The following is a 27,993-nucleotide window of genomic DNA, read 5'->3' as shown; positions in this document are numbered from 1 at the left end:
AGGGTTTTTTGTCTCTGTGTCCAAGGGGGAGGGGCATCCTGGGGAGGGAAGGGAGGGGGGAGAACGTAGAGCTATGAAAGCTGTAGAGGAGAGGGAGGAGGGGTGCTTCCGGGGGGGGGTGCGTCCCCCCCACAGGAAGTGGATGCTGTGCTCCCTCCCTCCCCCCTTTTTTCCTCTCTCTCGCTGTTTCTTTCCGGCCTCTTTTTCTGCTTCAGGATCGGGACGGAGGTGGGGGCGATTTGGGGCCTTTTATTTGGGGGGGAGAGAGGGAAGGGGGAGGCATGAGAACAGTGGGGGTAGGGGCTCCTTAGAAGGATATTCCCCCCCACCAAAAGGAGAAAAATACCTGCCCGCTCCCCCTCACACTTGATTTGGGGCTTTATTTTGGGGGGGAGAGAGAGCAGTGGGGTGGGGGGGTCCCTAGAAAGAGGTTCCCACTCACTGCCCCCCCTGACACTCCTCCGGGGGAAGGGGGGAGAATCTCCGGCGGGGCTTTTGTGTGTGTGTGTTGTTGTGTCTCTGTGTGTTTGTGTGTAGGGGGGAGAGAGGCGGGAAGTCAGGGCGGGGGGGGCGAGATCCCAATATCCCAAAGGGGCAGGAGGGCCGCCCCCCCAGCAAGGCCCCCTCTTTGTGTGTTTCTCACGGAGTCCCTTCACCCTTTGTGTGTGTGTGTGTGTGTGTGTGTCTGAGCAGGATCCCCCCCCCCAGGAAAACCCTTTTGTTGTTGGAAAGCTTTGGGGAAAGGGGGTCCTGGAGAGCCCCAAGTAAGAAAATGGGGGGGGCTTTTTGTGGTGGGGGAGAGAAATGGGGCTTGGAGGAGGGAGAAGACAGGGGGTCCAGCTGGGAAGGAGGGGTGTGGATGATGAGGATGATTCTTCATTTCTATGGCACCCAGGGCGGGTGCTGATGCTGCCCCTGCAAGGGAGGGAAGTTCCTGGCCCTTGAACCAGGCCCTGACCTGAACCCAGACCCTCCATCCCACCCCCCCACCCCCCCTTCTCTTCCCACCCAGAGCTCTGTGTCTCTCCGTATGTGGAGTCTTGTGTGAGATTGGCTGCTGCTGATTTGGATCGGAAACAATATTCTCCGGGATCTTCTCTCTCCTCCCTCCCCCCCTCTTCTCAGGGGCGCTTGGTTGGGAGGGAAGGGAGGGGCGGCGGCGTTCCCCCCCGAACTTCTCCTTCCACTTTCTTCTCTCGTGACCCTCCATCGATGTGAGAAAGAGGGGAGGGAGCCCCCCCTTCGATAGGAGCACAAGGAAGGCAAAATCTCCCGAAAGGAAAGATTTTTTTCCATTTGCTCTATGCATAAAAGCCTCCAGGATGATCTTTTCTCTTTCCTCCTAGGAAGGGGGCGAGACTGAATTCCCTTTGCCTTTTTTTGGGGGGGGGGACCGAAAACAAAGAACCACATCCCAGATCCCTCCAACATTTGCAAGGTAAGTGAGATTTCAAGAGGTGGCTGAAGTAGCCTTGCCCCCCCCACACACACTATCTCTCTCCTCTCAGTTTCCCTGGCCTGGCAGGGATTTGAATCCAGGTCTCCTGGTTTCCAGTCCGGTACTCCATCCACAGCACCACACTGCCTCTCTGAACATGTGCAAAGTGCTGGTTTGGGGGGATATGGTTTTCTTTGCATCTTATTTTAAAGTTTTTATTTAAAGATCTCAATCCTGCTCACCCCAACCCCATCCTCGGTCCTCTTGACAAGAGGCAAACCTTGGTTGTCCTGATTTGGGGTGTGTGTGTGTGTGGGGGGGTTCCCCTTGAAGCCTCCCTTCTTGTTCCCCCTTGACAGACAAGACAGACTGGGGGGTTTGGCTTTGCACCCTCCACCTGTACTTCGGACTCTGATGATAATTGATGAATAGGGAAACTCAGTTCTGTTCCCACCTTCTCCTTCAGTGGGAGGATAAAAGGGACAATAGACTAAGGCTGCCCCAGTAGAAAGGTTTATGGGCTGAGCGATGGTTCCTTCCCCTTCCTGCCTCTTCTTTTGGTATCATCATCCTCTCCCACATAGGAATCCATGCGTTCTCCATCCCTTCTAGCCATACCTTTCCTACTTTGTCCCTGTGGCGATTTCCTCTGAAGCCCCTGCGCCCCCCCCAGGCCTTCACGAGGTTCTCGCCCTTCTTTCTTCTTTGCTGCCACCAGATATTAATTCTTTAATACCAAATATGTTTAGAGACAAGTGTGCTGTTTAAAACTTAAGGCTCTTATTTGATCAGGGAAGTTATTAGGTGATAAATATTCATTAGATCAATCACAGGTTGCCAATCACTTGTATTGGAATCAAATCTGATATAACTTTAAAACTCTTTTCGCCCTCTGTTTCAATCTAGGCTCTTACAGATCTCTAACTCACTCTCTAGTCACTTTCAAGATACACACAGTCTCTCTCTTTCTCAGCATCTTCTCCGTCAGATCCCATCCACCAGCCTTTATATATCCAGCTCCCTCCCGCCTTGGCTCCGCCTTCCGCCCACTCATAGGCTCCTGCTATAAGGTTCTGCGGTGACGGACAGGTGAGGACAGGGCTGTTCGCTACAGTCCCCTTTCCCCTCTTCCCTGGCTTGGGCTCCCTCCACTTTCTTTGGGTGGAGGCCAGGGCCCTTCCCCCCCCCCCTTTCTGTCATGGGGCTCTTGTGAGTCTCTTCTTTCCCCTTCTGGGATCTTGAAGATTGAACTAAAGAAGCCACTTCTGCTTTGGGGAACTTTGAAAAGGGAAAAGCAAATGAAAGATCCAATTATTAATCTCAACGTGTGGAGGGCTCTTTAATCCATGCATCGACCTCGGAGTTGCCTTGAAAAACTCCCACAGGCTGGGTGGAGGGTCTCCTCCATTTAGAAAGAGCAAGGGAGTGATTCCAAATTAAGGAATTAAAAATGATGTAAGAAATAGCTGGAGAGTTAAAAATACTCCTTCACTTTGACCTGGGCCAGTATTCTTCTGCTTTCTTCTCCTCCTGTTGCTGCTGCTGCTTTATTGGGTTAGCAGGGCTTTGATCAGACCTAAATTGACTTTCCGGGAAGAAAGGAGTTGTTGGGCATTTGTATCTTTTGATGTAAAAACAAAACAAATGAAAAAACCCTGCTAACTCTCTGGAGAATGAAGCAAGTGCTCGTAATGACTAGAGTGGTCGTAATGACCAGATAGACGGGGAATAAACGAAATAAATAAAATAAAAATAAAATAAATAAGCAAAGAAGGAAAGTGAATAAGTGGCCCATCGGCCCGCCCCACAAAGAATGGGGCAAGTATTTTTTTTTCTTTTGCTTTTAGGGCTATGGTGCCCAGATGTGTTAAAAATACATCTTTCTTCAGAAAAGGCATCACACACCAGCTTCTTCCCTCTTCCTTGCCTTCGATGGTGAGGGATGTCAAAGCCTGAGAAAGAGCAGCGGTCAGCTCTTGGTCTCTCCCTCCGTAGGCTTCGTGGTGCCATCAGAGCCTTAACCCATATCATCTCTTCTTTAGGGTGGAGAGCCCTTATGGATCAGGCCAAAGGCCCATCTAGTCCAGCCTCCTATATCTCACAGTGGCCCCAACAGAAGCCCCTGGGAGCGCATGAGACCACGAGATCCCTGTCTCCTGATCCCCCTCTCTTGCATCTGGTCTTTTGAGGTCCCTCCCTTCGAAGCCTGGAGATTATACATCCCCATCATGGCTTGTCACCTCCGATTGACTTTTCTTCCAGAAATCTCTCCAGTCCCCCCTTTTCAAGGCATCTAGGCTAGATGTCACCAGCACATTCTGTGGCATGGAGTTCCACAGACTAATAAAACGCTGGGTAAAGAAATATTTTCTTTCCTCTGTTCTCACTCTTCCAACACTCCATTGGAGTGGACGTCCCCTGAGGGTTCTGGTATTGTGTGAGAGGGAAAAGAGCCCCCGTCTAGGCACTTGATCCATCCCCTGCAGACTTGTATATGTCTCCATCATGTAACCATCCTCTGGCACCTTTTTTCTAGATTCAAGAGCCTCAAACGCTGTAGCCTTTCCTCATCAGGGAGGGCAGCCGTCCCCAGTCATTCTTTGAGTTGCTCCCTAGTGCACCTTTTCCAGTTCCACTCTGTCTTTTTTGAGGTACGTCGACCAGAACTGTCCGCAGTTCTCCAGGTGTGGCCTTACCAGCCTTTTGTATAATGTTGGCTGCTTTGTTTTCAGTCCCCTTTTTAATTATCCCCAGCATGGAATTGGCCTTCTTCAGTGCCGCCGCACACTGGGTGGACCCTTTCATCGAGCTGTCCGCCAGCACACCAAGCTCTTCTTCCTGATCCATCACGGACAGCTGAGAACTCATTCGCTCATGAAAAAAAGATTCAGTTTTATGTCCCACTGTGCAGTACTTTACATTTTTTCATACTGAACCGTATTTGCCATTTTTCCACCCAGTCTCCCAGTTTGGAGAGATCCTTCTACAGCTCTTCACAATCCCTTCGGGTCTTCACCACCCGGAAAAAGTTTCATGTCCTCTGCAAACTTGGCCACCTCACTGCTTATCCCTGTCTCCAGGTCATTGATGAACCGGTTGAAAAGCACCGATGGCAGGACCGATCCCTGGGGCACATCGCTCTTCCCCTCTCTCTATGGGGAAAATTGCACATTGACATTTCCTCTCTTGTTTCCAATGCAAAGTCATTTGGAACTTCTCTTAAGCAGAGAATACCCCCAAAATACAGTGTACAGGGACTTTATACCATAACAGAGTCTTAGATTTCTACAAACCCATTGGCTAAAATCTACTTAATATTGAGATCCTACATCTAATTGGTACACACATGTGCAAAACAAACACATGGGTCCCCTATAGATACTTGGGGTGTGCCCACCTCCCCTTAATGACCTTCTTTTAGAACATGCCACACTGTCCCAACTTCCTTATCTTATATCACCTGGCAAGATCTGCTTTGACTGTATTCCTGCATTGAGCAGGGGGGTGGATTTGATGGCCTTGTCGGCCCCTTCCAATTTCACTTTTCCCTGATTCTATGATTCTATCTGTGTTTAGCCTCTGGGCAGCATTCCTAAATGGGCCATCTGCTAGTTCACTGGTTCTGAACCTTGGGTTACTCAGGAGATTTGAACTGCAACTCCCAGAAGCCTTCACCACCAACTGTGCTGGCTGGGGTTTCTGGGGGTTGCAGTTCAAAAACATCCGAGTAACAAAGGTTAAGAACCTAGGCACTAGTTGAAAGGTGAGGAAGGTGTGAAATACAGGCATTTGATTTGATACAAAGGTCAAGAGAGAAGTAATGCTGAAAACATAATACAGTGGTGCCTCGCATAGCGAGGTTAATTGGTTCCAAAAAAAACATCGCTATGGGAAAACATCGTTAAGTGAAACGTGTTTTCCCATAGAGATGCATTGAAAACCGGATAATCCGTTCCAATAGGAACGGATTATCCGGTTTTCTCCCCCACTATCGGGCGCAGCCCTTTGGGAGAAGCCTCGGGGGAGGGGGGGAAGACGGCATCGGCTCCTGCCTTCTCCCCCACCACCTGGCTTCTCCCAAAGGGCTGCCCCGACTGTGCTTGCAGCAGCGGAAGAGGTGCCCGGTGGAGGAGAAGGCAGGAGCCGATCTGTCATTTCTCCTCCACCGGGCACCTCTTTCGCTGCTGCAAGCAACTTCGGGGCAGCCCTTTGGGAGAAGCCGGGCTGCTCCGAAGAAAGGCAGAAGCCCATCCGATCTCCCCCCCTCCACACCGGGCAGCTTCTCCCGCTGCTCCCGATGGTTGGGAGGGGAGATCGGATGGGCTTCTGCCTTTCTTCGGAGCAGCCCGGCTTCTCCCAAAGGGCTGCCCCGACTGTGCTTGCAGCAGCAGAAGAGGTGCCCGGTGGAGGAGAAATGACAGATCGGCTCCTGCCTTCTCCTCCACCGGGCACCTCTTCCGCTGCTGCAAGCAACTTCGGGGCAGCCCTTTGGGAGAAGCCGGGCTGCTCCGAAGAAAGGCAGAAGCCCATCCGATCTCCCCTCCCAACCATCGGGAGCAGCAGGAGAAGCTGCCCGGTGTGGAGGGGGGGAGATCGGATGGGCTTCTGCCTTTCTTCGGAGCAGCCCGGCTTCTCCCAAAGGGCTGCCCCGACTGTGCTTGCAGCAGCAGAAGAGGTGCCCGGTGGAGGAGAAATGACAGATCGGCTCCTGCCTTCTCCTCCACCGGGCACCTCTTTCGCTGCTGCAAGCACAGTCGGGGCAGCCCTTTGGGAGAAGCCGGGCTGCTCCGAAGAAAGGCAGAAGCCCATCCGATCTCCCCCCCTCCACACCGGGCAGCTTCTCCTGCTGCTCTCGATGGTTGGGAGGGGAGATCGGATGGGCTTCTGCCTTTCTTCGGAGCAGCCCGGCTTCTCCCAAAGGGCTGCCCCGAAGTTGCTTGCAGCAGCGGAAGAGGTGCCCGGTGGAGGAGAAGGCAGGAGCCGATCTGTCATTTCTCCTCCACCGGGCACCTCTTCTGCTGCTGCAAGCACAGTCGGGGCAGCCCTTTGGGAGAAGCCGGGCTGCTCCGAAGAAAGGCAGAAGCCCATCCGATCTCCCCTCCCAACCATCGGGAGCAGCGGGAGAAGCTGCCCGGTGTGGAGGGGGGGGGAGATCGGATGGGCTTCTGCCTTTCTTCGGAGCAGCCCGGCTTCTCCCAAAGGGCTGCCCCGACTGTGCTTGCAGCAGCAGAAGAGGTGCCCGGTGGAGGAGAAATGACAGATCGGCTCCTGCCTTCTCCTCCACCGGGCACCTCTTCCGCTGCTGCAAGCACAGTCGGCCATGCCTCCCACCCTTCTCAAGCCGCAGGAGGTGGGTGGTGGGTGGGAGGCATAGGCGGACTCCTCGCCAGGCACCGCGGCTCAGATCCGATCTGAGCCGCGGTGCCTGGCGGGGAGTCCGGCCATGCCTCCAACCCCCCCACCTCCTGCGGCTTGAGAAGGGGGAGGCATGGCCGGACTCCTCGCCCAGGCACCGCGGCTCCGATCCGATCTGAGCCGCGGTGCCTGGCAAGGAGTCCGGCTATGCCTCCCACCCCCACCCCCACCTCCTTCGGCTTGAGATGGGTGGGAGGCATGGCCGGACTCCTTGGCAGGCACCGCGGCTCAGATCCGATCTGAGCCGCGGTGCCTGGCGGGGAGTCCGGCCATGCCTCCAACCCCCCCACCTCCTGCGGCTTGAGAAGGGGGAGGCATGGCCGGACTCCTCGCCCAGGCACCGCGGCTCCGATCCGATCTGAGCCGCGGTGCCTGGCAAGGAGTCCGGCTATGCCTCCCACCCCCACCCCCACCTCCTTCGGCTTGAGATGGGTGGGAGGCATGGCCGGACTCCTTGGCAGGCACCGCGGCTCGGATCGGATCGGAGCCGCGGTGCCTGGCGAGGAGTCAGGCCATGCCTCCCACCCCCCCACCTCCTGCGGCTTGAGAAGGGGGAGGCATGGCCGGACTCCTCGCCCAGGAACCGCGGCTCCGATCCGATCTGAGCCGCGGTGCCTGGGCGAGGAGTCCGGCCATGCCTCCCACCCTTCTCAAGCCGCAGGAGGTGGGTGGTGGGTGGGAGGCATAGGCGGACTCCTCGCCAGGCACCGCGGCTCAGATCCGATCTGAGCCGCGGTGCCTGGCGGGGAGTCCGGCCATGCCTCCAACCCCCCCACCTCCTGCGGCTTGAGAAGGGGGAGGCATGGCCGGACTCCTCGCCCAGGCACCGCGGCTCCGATCCGATCTGAGCCGCGGTGCCTGGCAAGGAGTCCGGCTATGCCTCCCACCCCCACCCCCACCTCCTTCGGCTTGAGATGGGTGGGAGGCATGGCCGGACTCCTTGGCAGGCACCGCGGCTCAGATCGGATCGGAGCCGCGGTGCCTGGCGAGGAGTCCGGCCATGCCTCCCACCTTTCTCAAGCCGAAGGAGGTGGGGTGGGTGGGAGGCATAGCCGGACTCCTTGGCAGGCACCGCGGCTCAGATCGGATCGGAGCCGCGGTGCCTGGCGAGGAGTCCGGCCATGGCTCCCACCCTCCTCAGGCCGCGGGGGGAGGGTGGTGGGATCCATCCGGATCCCCCCAACCTCTCCCCGCGGCTTGGATCCGACCCGCGGCAGGCTACCCCATGCATGGTCGGACTCCTGAAAGTCTGACCATGGCCGGGGAAGCCAGCCGCGGGGAAGGGGAATCCCAGCGGTGGCCTCGGAAGGACCCTTCGGAAGGGTCCTTCCGAGGCCACCGCAGGCATTTTCCCCCAGCTGAGCTGCGGGAGCACTCCTTCGGAGGCTCCGGCCGCTCAGCTGGGGGAAAATGGTGCCTATGGGGAAAACATCGCAAAGCGATTTTTCCCCATAGGCAACATCGTTATACGATCGCAAAAGCGATGGCAAAAATGCCATCGCTATGCGAATTCATCGTTAAACGGGGCATTCGTTGTACGAGGCACCACTGTACGTAGAATAAAATGTTCTACTCCAAGACCAAGAATAAAACTAATTTTGGCCATATCCAGGTATCACTCCCCCCTTTTTAAATTCTGACAATAGAAACAATGCTGAATTTAAATCTTCTCATTTTTGTTTAGCCTTTCCTGGGCTTTGAGTTGAACAAAAAGCAACACAGAGAGGCAAAAGTCTAGATACAACACATACAAATAATCCCAATATAATAACCACAGTTGGAATTACAAGATATATAGTAGGGTGGAGAAGTCCAGCATCTATGAAGTTATCCAAGACCAATCCCATGAACCTGAATTCAGCTCTTCAAAAGTTCTCTCCCTATCATCACGATTCCTGCCAATCAAGTCTGCTAACAGACAGACAGACAAACCTTTATTGGCATAAAAGAGAATAAAACATAACCAAGCTGGTTCATTAAGTGCCCCATGCATACAAAATCCTGGAGGGAGGAAAGCAGAAGACCAATCCCTAAAAAGATTTAATTGAAAGCGAAACTCACTTTCTGACAATTGAGCTGATGAAATCTGCAATTCTTTCCAGAATGTCAGGCACCTCCACAGATAACATAAAATGGACTTTGTCCACATCAGATTTTCTCTCCAATTTTATCAGGATCAGTGCCACAAATTTGGAACGACCTCTTTGGTGGTGTGGACAGCGCAGACACATGTGGGCAAGGGTTTCCAATGCACCCTGCTGGCATGAGCAATGTCTTTTGAGGGACGGGAATCCTTTGAACCTACTGTATAGTAAGGTTGCAGGCATGACATTGCATCTGGCTAGGGAGAATGGCCCTGCGTTTTTGTGGACATTTAAGCAGGGAAAGGAAAGCAGCTGGTTTTCCAATCATTTGGAAAGCTTTCCCTTGATTTAGTGAGCCCAAGGAGTCACTACCTAAGCCAATATATATCAGTTTTTTAAAAAGGGCAGTAGTCCCAAAGGGAGGTTTAGAGTCCAGAAATAGTTGATATAATAAACTATCTGGGTCAGAGTTTTAAAAAAGCCAGAATTGAATTGAAATGATCTCAGCCAAGCCATCGTTTCCAAAGAGGAAAATCCGGTCTTTAGACAAAACACCGAATAGGGAAGATAATTTGGTAGCACCAGCACTTTATGTAAGTATAGAGATGACACCCGTTCAATTGACCTATCCATGGCATTTAACCAGAGTGGGATGCCATGCATAATTTGTGGGATAATTTAGGATTTAAAAACCTGTAAAGCCACCAGAACATAACAATTGCCAGGATTATAGTAGAAACAAGGTATTGCCTGACCAGTGAGCCTAGCTCCATATATAACCATTTTCTGATGGGGAGACCAGGAATGTTTGTAATGGAATAGGATGCCTAGGTCTTTATACTCTTTCACCTGTTCGATTTTCAGCCCATTCAGATTCGATTGCAATAGCTTCCACGACTTTGAGAAAACCAAAATTTTGGATTCATCATAATTTAGTTGCATTTCTCTTTGTCCAGGTATTCCACAGTTGTCTTAATTAAACATTTCAAACCTGGATGGAAGTGCAAGATGATAGCAATAACATCCGCATAAAGCAATAACGGGACACAATGTGTCCCCAGTTTTGGTGGATGGCCCTCCACACTGGCTAGAAAGGGGGCTAGATCATTCGTAAATAGGTTGAATAGGGAGGGAGCAAGAATAAAGACCTCCTTCACTCCCTTGTTGGTTGGAAATTGATTAGTTAACTCCACTTTCCAAGAGACACAAACTTGGCATGTTGTGCTAGAGTATAACATTCTTATGAGGGAAAGGAGTCTTTTATCTATGCCCATATTTTCAAGTTTTTCCAAGAGAAGCTCTCGGTCTACCGAATCGAAAGCTGCCTTTAAGTCAAGGAAAGCCACATCCAATTTAGAATTTTCATGCTTAATTGTTTTGTTAATAAGATGCGAAAGTATTTAGCAGTTCATTTACTGTGGCCTTAGCTTTCCTGAAAACAGCTTGCTCAGGGCCAAGCGATGCCTGATTATTCCTCCAGGAATTAAGTTTAATTAGGAGATGTTTTGCATAGAGTTCCCAATAAATGGATTGGTCTCAAGTTTTCTGGAGGCAAGGTTCCTGTTTTTTTATAAACAGGGGCAAGAATTGCATTGGTCCAGAATTTTGGCAAGATCCCATATTATCTGTAGGTGTGAAAAGGGAAGCCCACCAGTCCGGTTTGCATTTCAATAGGTCCAGTGGGATAGCATCATGGCCAGCTGCTTTTCCAGCTTTTAATTGAGTGATTAGATCTTTGGTCTCTTCTATGTTTCTTTGTTGTTTAGTCATGAAGTCGTGTCCAATTCTTTGTGACCCCATGGACCAGAGCACTCCAGGCCCTCCTCTCTTTCACTTCCCCCTGGAGTTCTGTCAATTTCATGTTGGTAGCTTCGGTGATACTGTCCGACCATCTCGGCCTCTGTCATCCCCTTCTCCTCTTGTGTTCACATTTTCCCAACATCAGGGTCTTTTCCAGGGAGTCTTCTCTTCTCATGAGATGGCCAAAGTACTGGAGCCTCAGCTTCGTGACCTGTCCTTCCAGTGAACACCCAGGGTTGATTTCCTTCAGAATTGATAGGTTTGTTCTCCTTGCAGTCCAGGGGACTCTCAAGAGTCTCCTCCAGCACCACAATTCAAAAGCATCATTTCTTCAGCAGTCTGCTTTCTTTATGGTCCAGCTCTCACATCCATACATCACGACAGGAAAAACCATAGCTTTGACTATTCGGACTTTTGTTGGCAAGGTGATGTCTCTGCTTTTTAAGATGCTGTCAAGGTTTGTCATCGCTCTCCTCCCCAGAAGCAGGCGTCCTTTAATTTCGTGGCTGCTGTCACCATCTGCAGTGATCATGGAGCCCAAGAAAGTAAAATCTGTCACTGCCTCCATATCTTCCCCTTCTTTTTGCCAGGAGCTGATCAGACCAGTGGCCATAATCTTAGTTTTTTTGATGTTGAGTTTCAGGCCGTTTTTTGCACTCTCCTCTTTCACCCTCATTACAAGGTTCTTTAATTCCTCCTCACTTTCTGCCATCAGAGTGGCATCATATACATGTGACAAACCCAGACCTACTGGGATCTGCCACACATTTACACTAAGCTGCCACCAACCATTCCCTGTAAGAAGTCACACAGACCAGGGATGGATTTTCAAACAATAAAAAGAATAAGGTTTATTTAAATACACACAGGGAAAATAAAACAATCAGGTGAATAAAATAAAGTAACGTGGCTTATTCTCACTCATACAAGCATACAGTTTGGTTCACACAGAACCTTAACTTAAAGCACAGACCCTGAACCTATCAGTTCTGGCTAACCAACAGACACCTGAACCTATCAGGTTGGTACTCTGACACACAGTAGTACCCTGTCTGACACACAGACTTCCACAACAGCTTCTTCTTCCCAGCTGCTGCTTCGTCACAACCCAGTGTCTCCCAGTGTCTTCCTAGTGTGTGACTTCACCACACAGGCATCACATATTTATACAGTACAGCCCCTCCTCCTGATGTCCCGCCTTCCACTCCCCATAGGATGGAACTTTCCCTCCAAACCCATGACAGACAGGTAACATCAGTGCTGTATGTAACACCTCCCCTCTTTATAAGTTGTTTTGTAGGGGGAAAGCTAAGGTGCTTTTCACCAAAAAACAACCTGAATAAAACATACAAAACCAGTTATACATACCATATTATACTTACTTAAACTTACATTCTAAGTTAACCATAGCAAATAGGCATTTAAACATTTACCATATACAGTACATCAATTTACCTTTATTCATACAAACCAAAATCAAAACCAGGTATATTTTACTTTTTGTCAACATTATATACACATAGTCCATGTTCCTTTCGCCGTCTTCATTCTTCAGGTCTTCTTGATAAGGCGTCAGCAACACAGTTCACTGACCCTCTGACCACCTTCACTTCAAAGTCATAGTCCTGTAGGTTTAAAGCCCACCTCATAAGTTTGCTATTGTGGGTTTTCATTGTCTTTAACCATTGCAATGGTGAATGGTCAGTACACAGAATAAAATGTCTTCCCCAGATGTAAGGCTTGGCCTTCTGGATCGCGTAGACTATGGCCAAACACTCCTTCTCCACGGTTGCCAAATGTCTCTCACCTTTTTGAAGTTTCCTACTCAGGTAGGACACTGGATGCTGGTCACCATTCTCATCCTCCTGGCACAGAACTGCTCCTACCCCGCTGTTAGACGCATCGGTGTAGATGATGAACTCCCGGTCGAAGTCTGGAGCCCGCAGGACAGGATAGTTGATTAACGCCTCCTTCAACCTCTGGAACGCCGCCTCACAGTCGCTGGTCCACGGGATGCGGTCATCAGCCTTCTTCCTCGTCAGATCGGTCAGCGGAGCCGCAATCTCGCTAAACCTCGGGATGAATTTTCTGTAGTAGCCCACCAACCCAAGAAATGATTTGACTTTTTTCTTGGTGTTGGGTCTAGGCCAATCACGAACAGCTTCTATTTTGGTCTCCAGGGGTTTTATCATTCCTCCCCCTACCATGTGACCCAAGTATTTTATTTCTGGGCTACCCAGCTGACACTTGCTGGCCTTTACTGTTAGCCCTGCTGCACTTAACCTCTGCAGCACTAACTCCAGGTGTATCAGGTGATCTTCCCAGGTATTACTGAAGATCCCTATGTCGTCAATGTAGGCCACTGTAAAGTCACTGAGCCCTGCCAAGGTCTGGTCCATCAGCCTTTGGAATGTGGCTGGTGCATTTCTGAGACCAAAGCTCAGGACTCGAAACTCATAGAGACCAAAAGGGCTGCAAAAGGCAGTCTTTTCTTGATCCCTGGGATCAATTCTTAATTGCCAATATCCCTTTACCAGGTCCAATGATGAGATGAACCGACAACCCCCTATGGTTTCAATCAGGTTGTCTAGCCTGGGCATTGGGTAGGCATCAGGAGTGGTTACACGGTTTAATTTCCTGTAATCGACACAAAACCTAATGCTCCCATCAGGCTTGTCCACAAGGACTATCGGAGAGGACCAAGGACTAGAAGAGGGGACGATTATGTTCTCCCTCAGCATCTCGTCCAGCTCCTTCCGCACCTTGTCCCTATAGGGTCCCGTTACTCGGTATGGGGATACTGCCTGCGGGGGTGCATCCCCTGTGTGGATCCGATGCATCACTCCCTTCACTATCCCCGGCTTGTTGGAAAACACCTTTTGATATTTACTAAGCAGCATTTTTAGTTCTTGCTGCTGGTCTTGGGTGAGTGCAGGACTGATCTTTACCTCCTCTGGGTTGTATTTTACTTCCCCTCTACCCTCCCAGAAGGGTAATTCAGCTTCCTCACTCTCGGCTGCTTTTATCGCGAATAAAACCCTCTGTTCCCCTCTGTAGTAGGGTTTTAGGGCATTCACATGAACCACCCTCCTTGCTTGGTTCTCCTCCTGCTCTATTAGGTAGTTCAGGTCTGACATCTTGGAAATGACCCTATATGGTCCTGCCCATTTGAGCTGCAGTTTATTCTTTCTGCAGGGCCTAAGCCAAAGCACTTCCTCCCCTGGGTCAAAGTGTCTCTCTCTAGCTTTGTGGTCATACCATGTTTTCTGTCTGACCTTCTGAGCTTGCAGGTTTTCTGCTGCCAGCTCTAGATTTCTCCTTAGGTCATTCATCAAGGTGTCTATGTAAGTCACAACGTCTTGTGGGTCATCCTGGGTGATCTGCTCCCAATTTTGTTTGATCAAATCAAGGGGCCCTTTCACCCTTCTCCCAAATAAAAGTTCAAATGGACTGAACCCGGTACTGGCTTGTGGCACTGATCGATAAGCAAACAAAAGGGATTGCAGCTTCTGGTCCCAATTGTTTGGATTCTCTGCCAAGTAAGCCCTAATCATGCGCATTAGAGTCCCATTGAACTTCTCAGTTAACCCATTACTTTCCGGATGATAAGCAGTGGTTTCCTTGTGCTTAATTCCACAGATTTGCCATAAGCGTTTCATGAGCTTTGATGTGAACGATGCGCCCAAATCTGTGATTATCTCTGAGGCAAATCCCATCCTGGACATATACCCCACCAAAGCATCGGCCACTGTGTTAGTTTCGATGTTAGTCAAGGGTATGGCTTCAGGATACCTTGTGGCATGGTCCACAATTGTTAGTATGAACCTGTTCCCCCTCTTTGTGGCCTTGGGCAAAGGTCCCACAATATCCACCCCTATGCATTTGAACGGAGTGTCAATCACAGGCAAAGGGCACAACTTTGCTTTGGTCCTATCGCGGTTATTCCCCTGCCTTTGACACACATCACATTGTTTACAGAACTCCCTGATCTGCTTCCCTATGTCAGGCCAGTAGAAATTCTGTGTGATTCTCTGCTGTGTTTTGTTCACCCCTAAGTGTGCAGCAAACATGTCAGAGTGACCCCTTTGTAAGATCATGGGGCGATACTTTTCAAGTACCACCAGCTGACTTCTGATCCCATCTCCCCCTTTTGAGATATTCCTCAGGGTTTCTCTATATAAAATCCCCTTTTTCTCCAGAAATCTCACTGGGGTTTCAGGTGTTAGCTGGGCGCCAGTCACCTGTTCAAAACACTTTTGGAGAGTGGCGTCTGCCTTTTGCTCCTGTCCAAATCGGCTGTCTGTGGTTAAGGTTTCCACCACAGCTTCTGAACTCCCCTCTGCTTCCGTCTCTGGCTCATCATTACCCCCCTGAACTGTCCCTGTGGTGGCTTGTGAGCGTGTAATCACTAGCACCCGTTTCACATGTTCAGCCAGGTCATTTCCCACGAGCACGGCTGCTGGCAGAGTCGATGAAATCGCTAGCCGCCAATCTCCCCTCCAGCCTTGAAAGTTGACAGGTACCTCTGCTACTGGCAGAGAGATTACCTGCCCCTCAATCCCTGCCACCTTCATGGTCTCATTTGGGATTATAAACTCCCTAGGAATAATATCTGGATGGCACAGGGTTACCTGGGAACAAGTGTCCCGCAGCCCCCTATACTGACGGTCAAGTATTCCTACGTCCACCCCGGCTGTCTCAAACAACTGAGAATCTGTTTTCACCAGCAAGCAGCGCTTTACTTCCACAAGAGGACCATTTTCCTCAGCCTGATCAGCAGAGGTAGCTGTTCCAGACTGAGTAGCCATGGCAACAGGCTCCCTCAGTGACACTGAGCTTTGCTCTTTCTGGACACAGAACACAGCTTTTGGCTTGGTCCCACTAGAATTCTGAGGCACCATTCCTTTTAGCTGCTTTAATTTCTCACACTCTGAGATTAGATGACCCTTTCCCTGACAGAAATAACATTTTCTGGTGTATTTTGATTCCCTCTCATCTTGTTTTGGTTTTCCCTCCAAAATCTGAGGTCTTTGTTTCATGTCTGAGGGCTTCCCTTCACCATGGGCCCCTCCCCCTTGCTGGTTTTTCCCTGGTCCCTGAGAGTACTTGCTGTAGGTTTCTTTGGGTTTACCCACAGATTTCCCCTCACCCAAGGGCTTTCTTATTTGGGAAATAAAATCTGCGATCTCTGCGGCTGCTGCCACAGATTTCGGTTTCCTTTCCCTCACCTGGAATTTCAATTCCCCATGCAGGACTGAATAGAACTGTTCCAGTGCTATCAAATCTTTAAGCTGTTCATAGGTCTCTGTTCCCTCCTGAGATAGCCATTTCTCAAGCAGCCTCACCAATTGGGCCCCCACTTGGGTAAAAGTCTGTTCTGGCTTCTTGGTGAGGGACCTGAATCTTTGTCTCAGCTGCTCTGCATTTATCCCATGTCTTGCAAACACCAGTTTCTTAAACTCTGCAAAATCTTTCATCAGTTCCTCAGGCATCTCGGCATAAACCTCAGCCAGGCTACCACTGATTAAAGATCGCATGATGGTCATCTTCTCAGTTTCCCTCACTGAGAAGTCCACAAACGCTCTTTCCACTAAGGAAAAGAACACCTCGGGACAATCTCCCTTGTGGTACACAGGGAATTTCTTCAGGTCAGCCTTAGACAATTGGCCTTCCTCAGAATCCCTATTGTTATTATTGTTCTGGTTCATCATTTCCAGTTTCCTTAATTCAAACGCCATTCTTTCTCTCTCCAATCTTTCCTCCCTCTCCATTCTCTCTCTCTCTAATTCAAATTGCCGCTGTTTCTCTCTTTCCCTTTCCTCCATTTTTTCTCTCTCTAACCTTTCCTCCACTTCAAATTGCCTCATCCTCAGTTCATGCTGTTGGGCTATGAGCAATTTTCTGAGTTCTGGGTCTTGCTCTCCTGTGCTGTCACCTTGCACTGAGCCAAATTCCTCCTCAGATCCTTGGTCAATCTGGGGGTCTTTCACTTCACTCATGTCTGCTACTTTGCTTCGAGTCAAGGGCATAATCCCCCCTCAGAACAGGCTGCTTTAAAACGTCAAGCCTCAAAATAAAACGACCACTTTTTTCCTTCTTGCCTCAGAACCAGCTCTCCCTAGAGATTGCTGCTGTTCTTCAGCACTAACTTGCAACAGTATCGAGTCAGAGCCTACCCCCCTCTGCTGGGCCTCTCAGCTGGCAAGCTAGCTCACTGTTGCTACGCAGTTTTGCCTCAGCTTTTTCCCGCCAAAACTAGGCTGCCTCAGAGCACCTTAATCTAAGTCTCCCCAGTTGGCACGTTCTTCTACTAGCGCACCTCCCCGTGAGGTACACCTAGAAGATTACCTACGCGCCTCAGACTGTCCCTGACTAGACCCCCCTTGCTCTGGGCACACTTGCCAAGGCTTTGCTGGACCACTGGACAACTGGACCAGTCGTATCCCACACGCTGGACACCAATCAATGTGACAAACCCAGACCTACTGGGATCTGCCACACATTTACACTAAGCTGCCACCAACCATTCCCTGTAAGAAGTCACACAGACCAGGGATGGATTTTCAAACAATAAAAAGAATAAGGTTTATTTAAATACACACAGGGAAAATAAAACAATCAGGTGAATAAAATAAAGTAACGTGGCTTATTCTCACTCATACAAGCATACAGTTTGGTTCACACAGAACCTTAACTTAAAGCACAGACCCTGAACCTATCAGTTCTGGCTAACCAACAGACACCTGAACCTATCAGGTTGGTACTCTGACACACAGTAGTACCCTGTCTGACACACAGACTTCCACAACAGCTTCTTCTTCCCAGCTGCTGCTTCGTCACAACCCAGTGTCTCCCAGTGTCTTCCTAGTGTGTGACTTCACCACACAGGCATCACATATTTATACAGTACAGCCCCTCCTCCTGATGTCCCGCCTTCCACTCCCCATAGGATGGAACTTTCCCTCCAAACCCATGACAGACAGGTAACATCAGTGCTGTATGTAACAATACATATCTGAGATTGTTGATATTTCTTCCGGCAATCTTAATTCCAGCTTGGGATTCTTCCAGTCCAGCCTTCCGCATGATGTATTCTGCATATAAGTTAAATAAGTCGGGGGACAATATACAGCCTTGTCGTACTCCTTTCCCAATTTTGAAGCAATCAGTTGTTCCATATCCAGTTCTAACCGTTGCTTCCTGTCCCACATATAGGTTTCTCAGGAGATAGACAAGGTGGACAGGCACTCCCATTTCTTTAAGGACTTGCCATAGTGTGCTGTGGTCCACACAGTCAAAGGCTTTTGCATAATCAATGAAGCAGAAGTAGATATTTCTCTGGAACTCTCCGGCTTTCTCCATAATCCAGGGCATGTTAGCAATTTGGTCTCGAGTTCCTCTGCCCCGTCGGAATCCAGCTTCTACTTCTAGGAGTTCTCGATCCACAAACTGCTGAAGCCTACCTTGGAGGATTTTGAGCATAACCTTGCTAGCGTGCGAAATGAGTGCAATTGTACGGTAGTTGGAGCATTCTTTGGCACTGCCTTTCTTTGGGATTGGGATGTAGACTGATCTTTTCCAATCCTCTGGCCACTGTTGAGTTTTCCAAACTTGCTGGCATATTGAATGTAGCACCTTAACAGCATCATCTTTCAAGATTTTAAATAGTTCAACTGGAATGCCATCGCCTCCACTGGCCTTGTTGTTAGCCAGGCTTTCTAAGGCCCACTTGACTTCACTCTCCAGGATGTCTGGCTCAAGGTCAGCAACTACATTGTCTGGGTTGTCCGTGATATCTAACTCTTTCTGATATAATTCCAGTGTGTATTCTTGCCACCTCTTCTTGATGTCTTCTGTGAGGTCCCTCCCATTTTTGCCTTTTATCATGTTCATCTTTGCACAAAATGTTCCTCTAATATCTCCAATTTCCCTGAACAGATCTCTGGTTTTTCCTTTTCTGTTCTTTTCCTCTATTTCTTTGCACTGTTCATTTAAGAAGGCCCTCTTGTCTCTCCTTGCTATTCTTTTGAAATCAGCATTCAATTTTCTGTAACTTTCCCTATCTCCCTTGCATTTTGTTTCCCTTCTCTTCTCTGCTATTTGTAAGACCTCGTTGGACAGCCACTTTGCTTGCCTGTATTTCCTTTTCTTTGGGATGGTTTTTGTTGCTGCCTCCTATACAATGTTACAAGCCTGTAGTCAAAGTTCTTCAGGCACTCTGTGTACCAAATCTAGTTCCTTAAATCTATTCTTCGCTTCCACTGTGTATTCATAAGAGATTTGGTTTAGATTACAACTGACTAACCCAGTGGTTTTTCCTACTCTCTTCAGTTTAAGCTTGAATTTTGCTATGAGAAGCTGATGATCAAAGCCACAATCAGCTCCAGGTCTTGTTTTTGCTGGCTGTATAGAGCTTCTCCATCTTTGGCTGCAGAGAATATAATCAATCTGATTTCGATATTGCCCATCTGGTGATTTCCATGTATAGAGTTGCCGCTTGATAAATAAATAAATAAATAAATAAATAATAAAACTCTCCACTATGACTTGTCCATCTTGGGTGGCCCTACACGGCATAGCCCATAGCTTCTATGAATTACTCAAGCCCCTTCACCACAACAAGGCAACAATCCATAAAGGGTCTAACAGCTCTATCTTTGTCAAAAAGAAGGTATAAAAAATATTGACCCATATTTGTGGAGATATTATGGCAGGGTCTTGCACTTCTAGCCTGGAGGAGCCAGCCACAATTGCATCAAATGTTTGTTTTTCTGGGTCACTTCCTGTTGGAGCTTGCTCTATTATTCGCAAATAAATGTCTGCCTTTTGTTCTTTTACACCAGTGGTTCTTAACCTTTGTTACTCAGATGTTTTTGAACTGCAACTCCCAGAAACCCCAGCCAGCACAGTTGGTGGTGAAGGCTTCTGGGAGTTGCAGTCCAAAACTCCTGAGTAACCCAAGGTTAAGAACCAGTGTTTTACGCAACTCTTTAATTGAGTTTTTAGGAAGAGATATTTGTGCCAGCTTTGGACAGAGCCAGTCCTCCTATATTCCCTATATGAATGGTGGATTTGTACTTTCACTATAATTAGGATCAAACCCAAGTTCTTTGTTTTGAGGGATTGCAGTGCTTTCGGGCGGAAGGGGTTTGTCCTAATTCCCAGTGGAGATGTTCCATTAATCCATCAAATGCTTTATTTTTATCAAGTGGTTCGATGGAATTTGTGATGGAAATCTGAAGGTCCTAACACTTGTCCCTTAATCGCAGACTGCTAGCGCCTTATGATCCCATGCTAGTCCTTTTGAGGCTTCATGGTACATACGACGTGTTTGATTTATATACGCACACAGGCCGCCATGATGCAGGAGCATCCTACGAGTGGCTAACCTCTTTTGCAAAACCATATTCTTCAGGGAAACTACTTAAGCCTTTAATTTTGCTTGTATTTTCCTAGTGACATTCCCCAAGAGATCTATGGCTCCTGAAGTCTTATATACAAATTCAACCAAGGTGTGAATCTCTTTATAGGCTTCTGCCACCTCTACTGCTGAAAAAAGGCTCTTTCCCATTTGAGTCCCAATTGACCATTTCCAGGCCTCCAGAGAAGACCTCCTGGTGACACGTGTGGTGTGAGTAGAATAACTTGTATCTGATTTAATTCATTATTCAAGATGGGCCGTTCAGGAAGCAGAATCTGCCCAAAGTCTGTCATAGAGACAGTTGCAAAAAAAACCTCACTTAATTTCTCTGCAATTTTCATGTACCCCTTTCCCTCCCCTTTCCCTCTCTCACCATCCAGACAGATAGCCGCTTCTCTGGCAAGTTTCCTACTTCTAACATATTTAAAATATCTTTTATTATTCCCCCTCATATTGCTGCCCATATGTTCCACAAAGTCTTTCTTTGCGTTTTTATCATCTTCTTACATTTCTTTTGCCAGAATTTATGTTCCTTTTTATTTTCCTCATCTGGGAAAGATTTCCATTTACGGAAGGACCCCTCCTTTCCCATTAAGGCCTCTGTAACTTTGCTTGTTAACTATTCCAACACTTTCTTGGACTTAGTTGAGCCCCCCCTTTCCTTTTTTGCGGTATACACTTCCTGTGGGCCTCTACTACCGTTGTTTTAAAAATACTAGGCACTCTTGAGATATTTTTTGTAAACTTCCCTTTCAACTTCTTTCTTACTTGCTTCCTTGTCTGAGGGAAGTCCACACTTCAGAAATTAAGGCTTTTTGTGTCAGATTTCCATGACACTCTCCCCCCAACATGCACGGCAAAAGAGATGGCAGCGTGGTCGCTATTCCCTAGTGACTCAGCGACATTCCCACCCCTGTCCTCTTTTGGGCTCCATGAAAAATTGCTCTAAGATGTATCATTTAGCATGTCAAGAAACCCGGTCTCTCTTTCTTGACCTGAGCATGCCTTGGCCCAGTGGATGTGAGGATGATTGATGTTCCTCATGTTTACAATCCTGTCCATTTTGGACACCTCCCTGATTTCTCTCCATTTTCCCCCTCAAATTTTTCCCAACATTTCCCCCTCAAGTTTTTGATCTGGAGGATGATAGCAAGCCCCCCCCAACTATCACATTACTCCTTGGGGCTGGCAGTTTAACCCACAGTGATTCTATGATGGAGTCAGACCCGCCGTCCATCTCCATTTCTGCTGGATTCTACCCCTTCTTTGACCTTGACGGCCACCCCGCCTCCCACACGGCCCTCCCTGTCCCTCCTCTAGAGTTTATCGTCTGGGATTGCAGTATCCCACTGGTTCTCCGAATCCCACCAGGTTTCTGTTATGGCCACTCTCAATCTTCTATCTATCCTCCCAATGTTCCAGTTCTCTCATCTTTGGTCAGACGCTTCGAGCATTTGCCTAAAAGCACCTGCCTCTGGGGTCCCCGAAGAAGGGCGGCATGTTTGCTTTTCCTTCCAGTGGACCAACAATCCCATCCCATCACGCTCCCAGGCCTAATTCCTACACTATCATCACTTTGTTTTTCTCTATCCTCTCCACCCTCATTCCACAGGGATGAGGAGTCTCGAAATGAACACCTCTCGGCTCCTGTTGGCTTTCTCCCGGGATTCAGTTGAAAAGCTGCTCTGCCACCTTTTTAATGTTACGTGACAGCAGTTCAGTTCTGTGTGCATTCAAGTGAAGCCCCTCCCTCTTGTACAAGCCTGGCTTGTCCCAAAAAATTCCTGAGTGCCAAATGAATCTAAACCCCTCCTCTTGACACCATCGTCTCAACCAGATGTGGAGACCCTTGAGCTCCACCTGTCTGAGGACACCCAGCTCTACATCTCCTTTTCTCCAACCACAATGGATCCCGTTCCTTCCCTTCAGCGCTGCCTGGAGGCTGTACTGCAATGGATGCAGAAGAATGGACTGAGGCTGAACCTAGATAAGACGGAGCTCCTGAGGGTGGTCGTCCCCTCCATCGGTGGTTTGGGAAACTCCCTCTCTTTTGGGGGAGTGACTCTCACCATCATTAGTGAGGTTCACAGCTTGGGGGTCCATCTGGATCCAGCGCTCACCATGGAAACCCAGGTGGCGTTTGTGATCCGCTCCGCCTATTTCCATCTGTGGCGGATTGCCCAGCTGCGTTCCTATCTTGATGTTGGGGTGCTCACCACTCTGGTCCATGTGCTTTGAGTCTCGAAATTAGACTACTGCAATGCACTCTAACGTGGGGCTACCTTTGATATTGACGCAGAAGCTTCAAATGGTGCATAATGAGGTGGCCAGACTTCTCAGTGGGATGAGAAAATATCAGCATATTTTCCCCACTCTGGCTGCCTTGCATTGGCTGCCCATTCATTTCCACACTGATTTCAAAGTGTTAATGATGACATAAAGCACTAAATGGTTCAGGACCTCGATATCTAGCAGAATGCCTCCTCCCACCTAGATATATCCGAATCACTTGTTCTAGCCAGGAAGGATGATTGTGGGGCCTAACACAGAGGGAGGTCCAGAAAGAAAGAACAAGAAACCGGGTCTTCTCAGCAGTGGCCCCTCGGCTTTGGAACAGTCTCCCCTCCGAGATCTGTCTGGCTCCCTCGCTGGGTGTTTTTAAGAGCAAATGTAAGACCTGGCTATTTAGGCAGGCCTTCCCTGTTGTCATCACTTGAATTTCTTCCCCTCCATCTTGAACTATATTACTATTGTTGTTTTTTATTTTATTATATTCTTTTTATTCCTTTTTTAGTGTTAGCTGCCAGAGTAGACTTTGGTCTAGATGGGCGCGGAATAAAATCAATCAATCAATCAATCAATCAATCAATCAATCAATAGCTGGCCCTGTGCGATTAACAGGTAGCACTTCCAAGAACAATACCTTTGAGGTACAGTAGTATGTCATTTTATGTACACCTTGGCTTACATAATTTCTGGGTTATGAACAGAAATCAGTTCAAAAGAATGTCTTGGTTTAAATGTCTTTCCCCCCCATTACTTTCACTTTGTGATGGAAGTTTCCCTGTGCCTGGAGGCTTGTAGCGCCACGACCATCCCTATGACAACCTATGTTCCAGTTTTTTGTTTTTTTGTTTTGCATAACGTAATGTCCTGGAGGTACAACTTTAATATGTAGCCTCTAGATTTTGTAATATTTACAGTATTTTAGCTGGGGTCAAATACCTTCTGAATTTCAATGTTTAAATTTTTGCTTTTATTCTCAGAGATGTGATTTATCAAATTCTTCGCTCCCCTCTTTCCATACACATTGGTTTAAGTACCTAACTCTGGAGCCAGATGTTCGGAGTTGACTTCCCTTCTAGCTCTCCAGGTCTAAGATTATACTAACTATTTCCTTTACCATCTCTGCTTCCTATCCTGTTTTCAGAAGTTCCTGATGATTCTCTACACATAATAGCATTTTATAAATTCTACATCTCATCCCTTTCTTGGACCTGTCCTTTCTCTTCACCTTTTGAATAATAATCTCTGCAGACGTTGTCCGTTCCTGGCATTTGCCACTAATTTCTCTTTACCAGTTCTCGAGTCTAATAATCTAACTACATTCATCAACTTTTATACTTCCTTTCTAACTGTCCTTCTCCCGTTATTCTTTTTTTCTTATAAAATTCCCTTAATTCAATTACTTGTTTTGTCTGTAATCAACTTTGAGAAATTCCTTTCTAATTTTCTGGAAACTTAAGTACAATCATTGGGGAGAATTTGAGAAGGGAAAAAATTAAAATACTTTGAATTTGATGTACTTACTTGGGTGTGGAAATGATCCTACCTGAACACCTCATTCTTGATTCCTCCAGATTTTGGAAGTGATTGTTTCTCTTCTTTTTCGAATCTACCAGATGATGGCCAAGAGAAGAATTGCCCAGTAACATCTGGGGCAACCTGGGCAGGAACTCGCAATCAAGCAAGAAAACAGAGAACTGAAAATAGGAATGACCAGGCATGGACTTCACATGAAAGGAGTAACGCAGGGGAGAAACCACGTAAATGCATGTCACCTCAGTAGATGTCAAAGATCACATGAAGGGGAGAAAGTATATCCATGTACGGAATGTGGAAAGAGCTATAGTCACAGTGGTAATCTTAGGTTACATCAAAGGACCCACACTGGGGAGAAACCACATAAATGCTTAGAATGTGGAAAAAGCTTTAGTCGCAGTGGTATTCTTAGGTTACATCAAAGTGTTCACACTGGGGAGAAACCACATAAATGCATGGAATGTGGAAAGAGCTATAGTCACAGTGGTAATCTTAGGTTACATCAAAGGACCCACACTGGGGAGAAACCACATAAATGCTTAGAATGTGGAAAAAGCTTTAGTTGCAGTGGTATTCTTAGGTTACATCAAAGGACCCACACTGGGGAGAAACCACATAAATGCATGGAATGTGGAAAGAGCTTTAGTCGCAGGGATGCCCTTAGGTTACATCAAAGGACCCACACTGGGGAGAAACCACATAAATGCATGGAATGTGGAAAGAGCTTTAGTCAGAGTGGTGAACTTAGGTTACATCAAAGTGTTCACACTGGGGAGAAACCACATAAATGCATGGAATGTGGAAAGAGCTTTGGTAAGAGTAGTCATCTTAAGTCACATCAAAGGACTCACACTGGGGAGAAACCATATAAATGCTTTGAATGTGGAAAAAGCTTTAGTCGCAGTGATCACTTTAGGTCACATCAAAGAACTCACACTGGGGAAAAACCACATAAATGCATGGAATGTGGAAAGAGCTTTAGTCAAAGCAGTACCCTGAGATCACATGAAAGAACTCACACTGGGGAGAAAACACATAAATGCATGGAATGTGGAAAGAGCTTTAGTTGCAGTGCTGTTCTTAGGTTACATCAAAGGACTCACACTGGGGAGAAACCTCATAAATGCATAGAATGTGGAAAGAGCTTTAGTCGGAGTAGCACCCTTAGGTTACATCAAAGGATTCACACTGGGGAGAAACCTCATAAATGCTTGGAATGTGGAAAGAGCTTTAGTCGAAGCAGTACCCTGAGGTATCATCAAAGGACTCACACTGGGGAGAAATCACATAAATGCTTGGAATGTGGAAAGAGCTTTAGTCGCAGTGATCACCTCAGGTCACATCAAAGGACTCACACTGGAGAGAAACCTCATAAATGCATAGAATGTGGAAAGAGCTTTAGTTGGAGGAGCACCCTTAGGTTACATCAAAGGACTCACACTGGAGAGAAAGCTCATAAATGCTTGGAATGTGGAGAGAGCTTTATTTCAAGTGCTGAACTTAGGTTACATCAAAGGACTCACACTGGGGAGAAACCTCATAAATGCATAGAATGCGGAAAGAGCTTTAGTCGGAGCAGCACCCTTAGGTTCCATCAAAGAACTCACACTGGGGAGAAACCACATAAATGCTTGGAATGTGGAAAGAGCTTTAGTTGCAGTGATCACCTTAGGTTACATCAAAGAACTCACACTGGGGAGAAACCATATAAATGCATGGAATGTGGAAAGAGCTTTATTTCAAATGGTGAACTTAGGTTACATCAAAGGACTCACACTGGGGAGAAACCTTATAAATGCATAGACTGTACAAAGAGCTTTGTTTCAAGTAGTGCACTTAGGTCACATCAAAGGACTCACACTGGGGAAAGACCTCATAAATGCATGGAATGTGGAAAGAGCTTTGGTAAGAGTAGTCATCTTAAGTCACATCAAAGGACTCACACTGGGGAGAAACCACATAAATGCTTTGAATGTGGAAAGAGTTTTATTTCAAGTGGTGAACTTAGGTCACATCAAAGAACTCACACTGGGGAGAAACCTCATAAATGCATGGAATGTGGAAAGAGCTTTAGTTGGAGTAGCACCCTTAGGTTACATCAAAGGACTCACACTGGGGAGAAACCACATAAATGCATGGAATGTGGAAAGAGCTTTAGTCACAGTGGTGACCTTAAGGTACATCAAAGGACCCACACTGGGGAGAAACCACATAAATGCATGGAATGTGGAAAGAGCTTTGGTAAGAGTAGTCATCTTAAGTCACATCAAAGGACTCACACTGGGGAGAAACCACATAAATGCTTGGAATGTGGAAAGAGCTTTAGTTGGAGTAGCACCCTTAGGTTACATCAAAGGACTCACACTGGGGAGAAACCTCATAAATGCTTGGAATGTGGAAAGAGCTTTAGTCGAAGCAGTACCCTGAGGTATCATCAAAGGATTCACACTGGGGAGAAATCACATAAATGCTTGGAATGTGGAAAGAGCTTTAGTCAGAATGGTCAGCTTAGGTCACATCAAAGGACTCACACTGGGGAAAGACCTCATAAATGCATGGAATGTGGTGGGAGCTTTAGTTGCAGTAGTAACCTTAGGAAACATGAAAGAACTCACACTTGGCGGAAACTATAGAAATGCACAGAATGTGGAAAGAGTTCCTGATAAGTTGAGTACGCAGTAGGAGGTCATTCTGTTTTCTTCTGGTTTCCTTTGAAAATACTAAGCAACCAAATGCTGACATAATGCAAAACTGAAAGAAAATAGAAAAAAGGAGTGTATTTTGAAGTACCACTTGTGATTCATTTTACTTCTATCGTTAGTTGACAGAGATATCACAAAATACACTTGAGCCTTGTGATAAAAAATGAAAATAAGCATATATTGTGCCATGGAAACTTTTACAAAATTAGTGTAAAAAGAAAAAGGTGGATATTCTAATGCTAACTTGATAAAAGAAAAGCAAGTAATGAAGAGAGAAAAGCTGTCATTTGTTTTATAAGGCTTTACCTTCATAAATAATAACAGGAATTGAGTTTTTAAAAGGGTACCATTTAATATGTATTCTGTATTGTTTATGAAGAACTAGGCATTTCTATGCTATTGTAGTGAGAGTTTTCTGCTTTGTATTGGCAAGGATTGTTGGAGTGGAAATTTTGGTTTTTCAAGCTCTGGTCTCTTTGGGCCCTGGACTGCACTGGGTCGGAGGTGACCAAATCCTTTGATCTTTAACGTCTGAGCTTCTCAGAGGCTGGGAAACCCAAGCCTTGGGAAGATTTGGTTTTGCTGACTTAATGGAGGAATATTAGCATTGGGAGATATCTCACAAAAACTGTTATTAGAATGGAACAGAGTACCGTAGATGTTTGTTTTCAAGGAGTACAAGAAAATGGAACTGATGCTGGATGATAACCATGAGGCACTGACAGCCAGCAATGGATTTTACTCATACCTGGGAGAGAAGAACAACCTAGAGACAAGCAGTGCTTTTTTTTTTACTTTGTACATATTTATTTTAGAAATTTTAATACTTTTGCATGTCTTTTATTGAAAATTATAAGTTTTTTTCCTTTTTATTATTGTATTCTTAGGAAGTTTGAAGTGTTCTGAAGAGGGCAGTATTCACAAAGGGAGGTTTAGAGTCCAGAAATAGTTGATATAATAAACTATCTAGGTCAGAGTTTTGAATTTTGTTTAGCCAGAATTAAAATGATCTCAGCCAAGCCATTGTTTCCGAAGAGGAAAATCCGGTCTCCAGACAAAGCACCTAATAGGGAACACATTTTGGTAGCCCTAGCACTTTATGAAAGAATTGAGATTGTATCCATTCAATTGACCTATTCATGGCATTTAACCAGATTGGGATGGCATATAAAATTTGTGGGACAATTTTGGGTTTTAAATCTGTAAAACCACTAGATTGATTATGTTCTCTGCAGGCAAAGATAGAGAAATTCTATACAGTCAGCAAAAACAAGACCTGGAGCTGATTGTGGCTCTGATCATCAGCTTCTC

General features: G+C 47.2%; 2 protein-coding genes and 1 pseudogene across 8 annotated transcripts in view; 2 read left to right on the top strand and 1 right to left on the bottom strand.

Annotated features, from left to right (window-relative positions):
* Positions 1 to 27,993, bottom strand: part of LOC140702929 (uncharacterized) — a 547,856-nt pseudogene that overhangs the window by 181,374 nt on the left and 338,489 nt on the right. The window lies entirely within an intron of this gene.
* LOC140702944 (uncharacterized) overlaps positions 1 to 27,993 on the top strand; it is a 540,061-nt gene that overhangs the window by 197,758 nt on the left and 314,310 nt on the right. The gene's annotated exons all lie outside the window — the stretch shown is intronic.
* Positions 52 to 27,658, top strand: LOC144585054 (uncharacterized). 5 transcript variants are annotated; one of them, XM_078382504.1, is made up of 5 exons: positions 52 to 228; positions 1,347 to 1,438; positions 20,268 to 20,368; positions 22,953 to 23,088; positions 24,061 to 27,658. In XM_078382504.1, the coding sequence occupies exon 5, from the start codon at positions 24,154 to 24,156 to the stop codon at positions 26,611 to 26,613; it is 2,460 nt and encodes an 819-aa protein (XP_078238630.1). In that variant the 5' UTR covers positions 52 to 228; positions 1,347 to 1,438; positions 20,268 to 20,368; positions 22,953 to 23,088; positions 24,061 to 24,153; the 3' UTR covers positions 26,614 to 27,658. The 5 variants fall into 5 exon arrangements, with proteins under 5 accessions (XP_078238630.1, XP_078238629.1, XP_078238632.1 ...); XM_078382503.1 differs by lacking the exons at positions 20,268 to 20,368; positions 22,953 to 23,088 and adding an exon at positions 23,427 to 23,531; XM_078382506.1 differs by lacking the exon at positions 22,953 to 23,088 and having other exon boundaries at positions 20,268 to 20,366.

This window comes from Pogona vitticeps, chromosome Z (assembly GCF_051106095.1).
Source record: "Pogona vitticeps strain Pit_001003342236 chromosome Z, PviZW2.1, whole genome shotgun sequence".
Taxonomy (NCBI): domain Eukaryota; kingdom Metazoa; phylum Chordata; class Lepidosauria; order Squamata; family Agamidae; genus Pogona; species Pogona vitticeps.
Note: the sequence above shows the minus strand (reverse complement) of the source record. Positions and strands in the feature narration are given on the sequence as shown.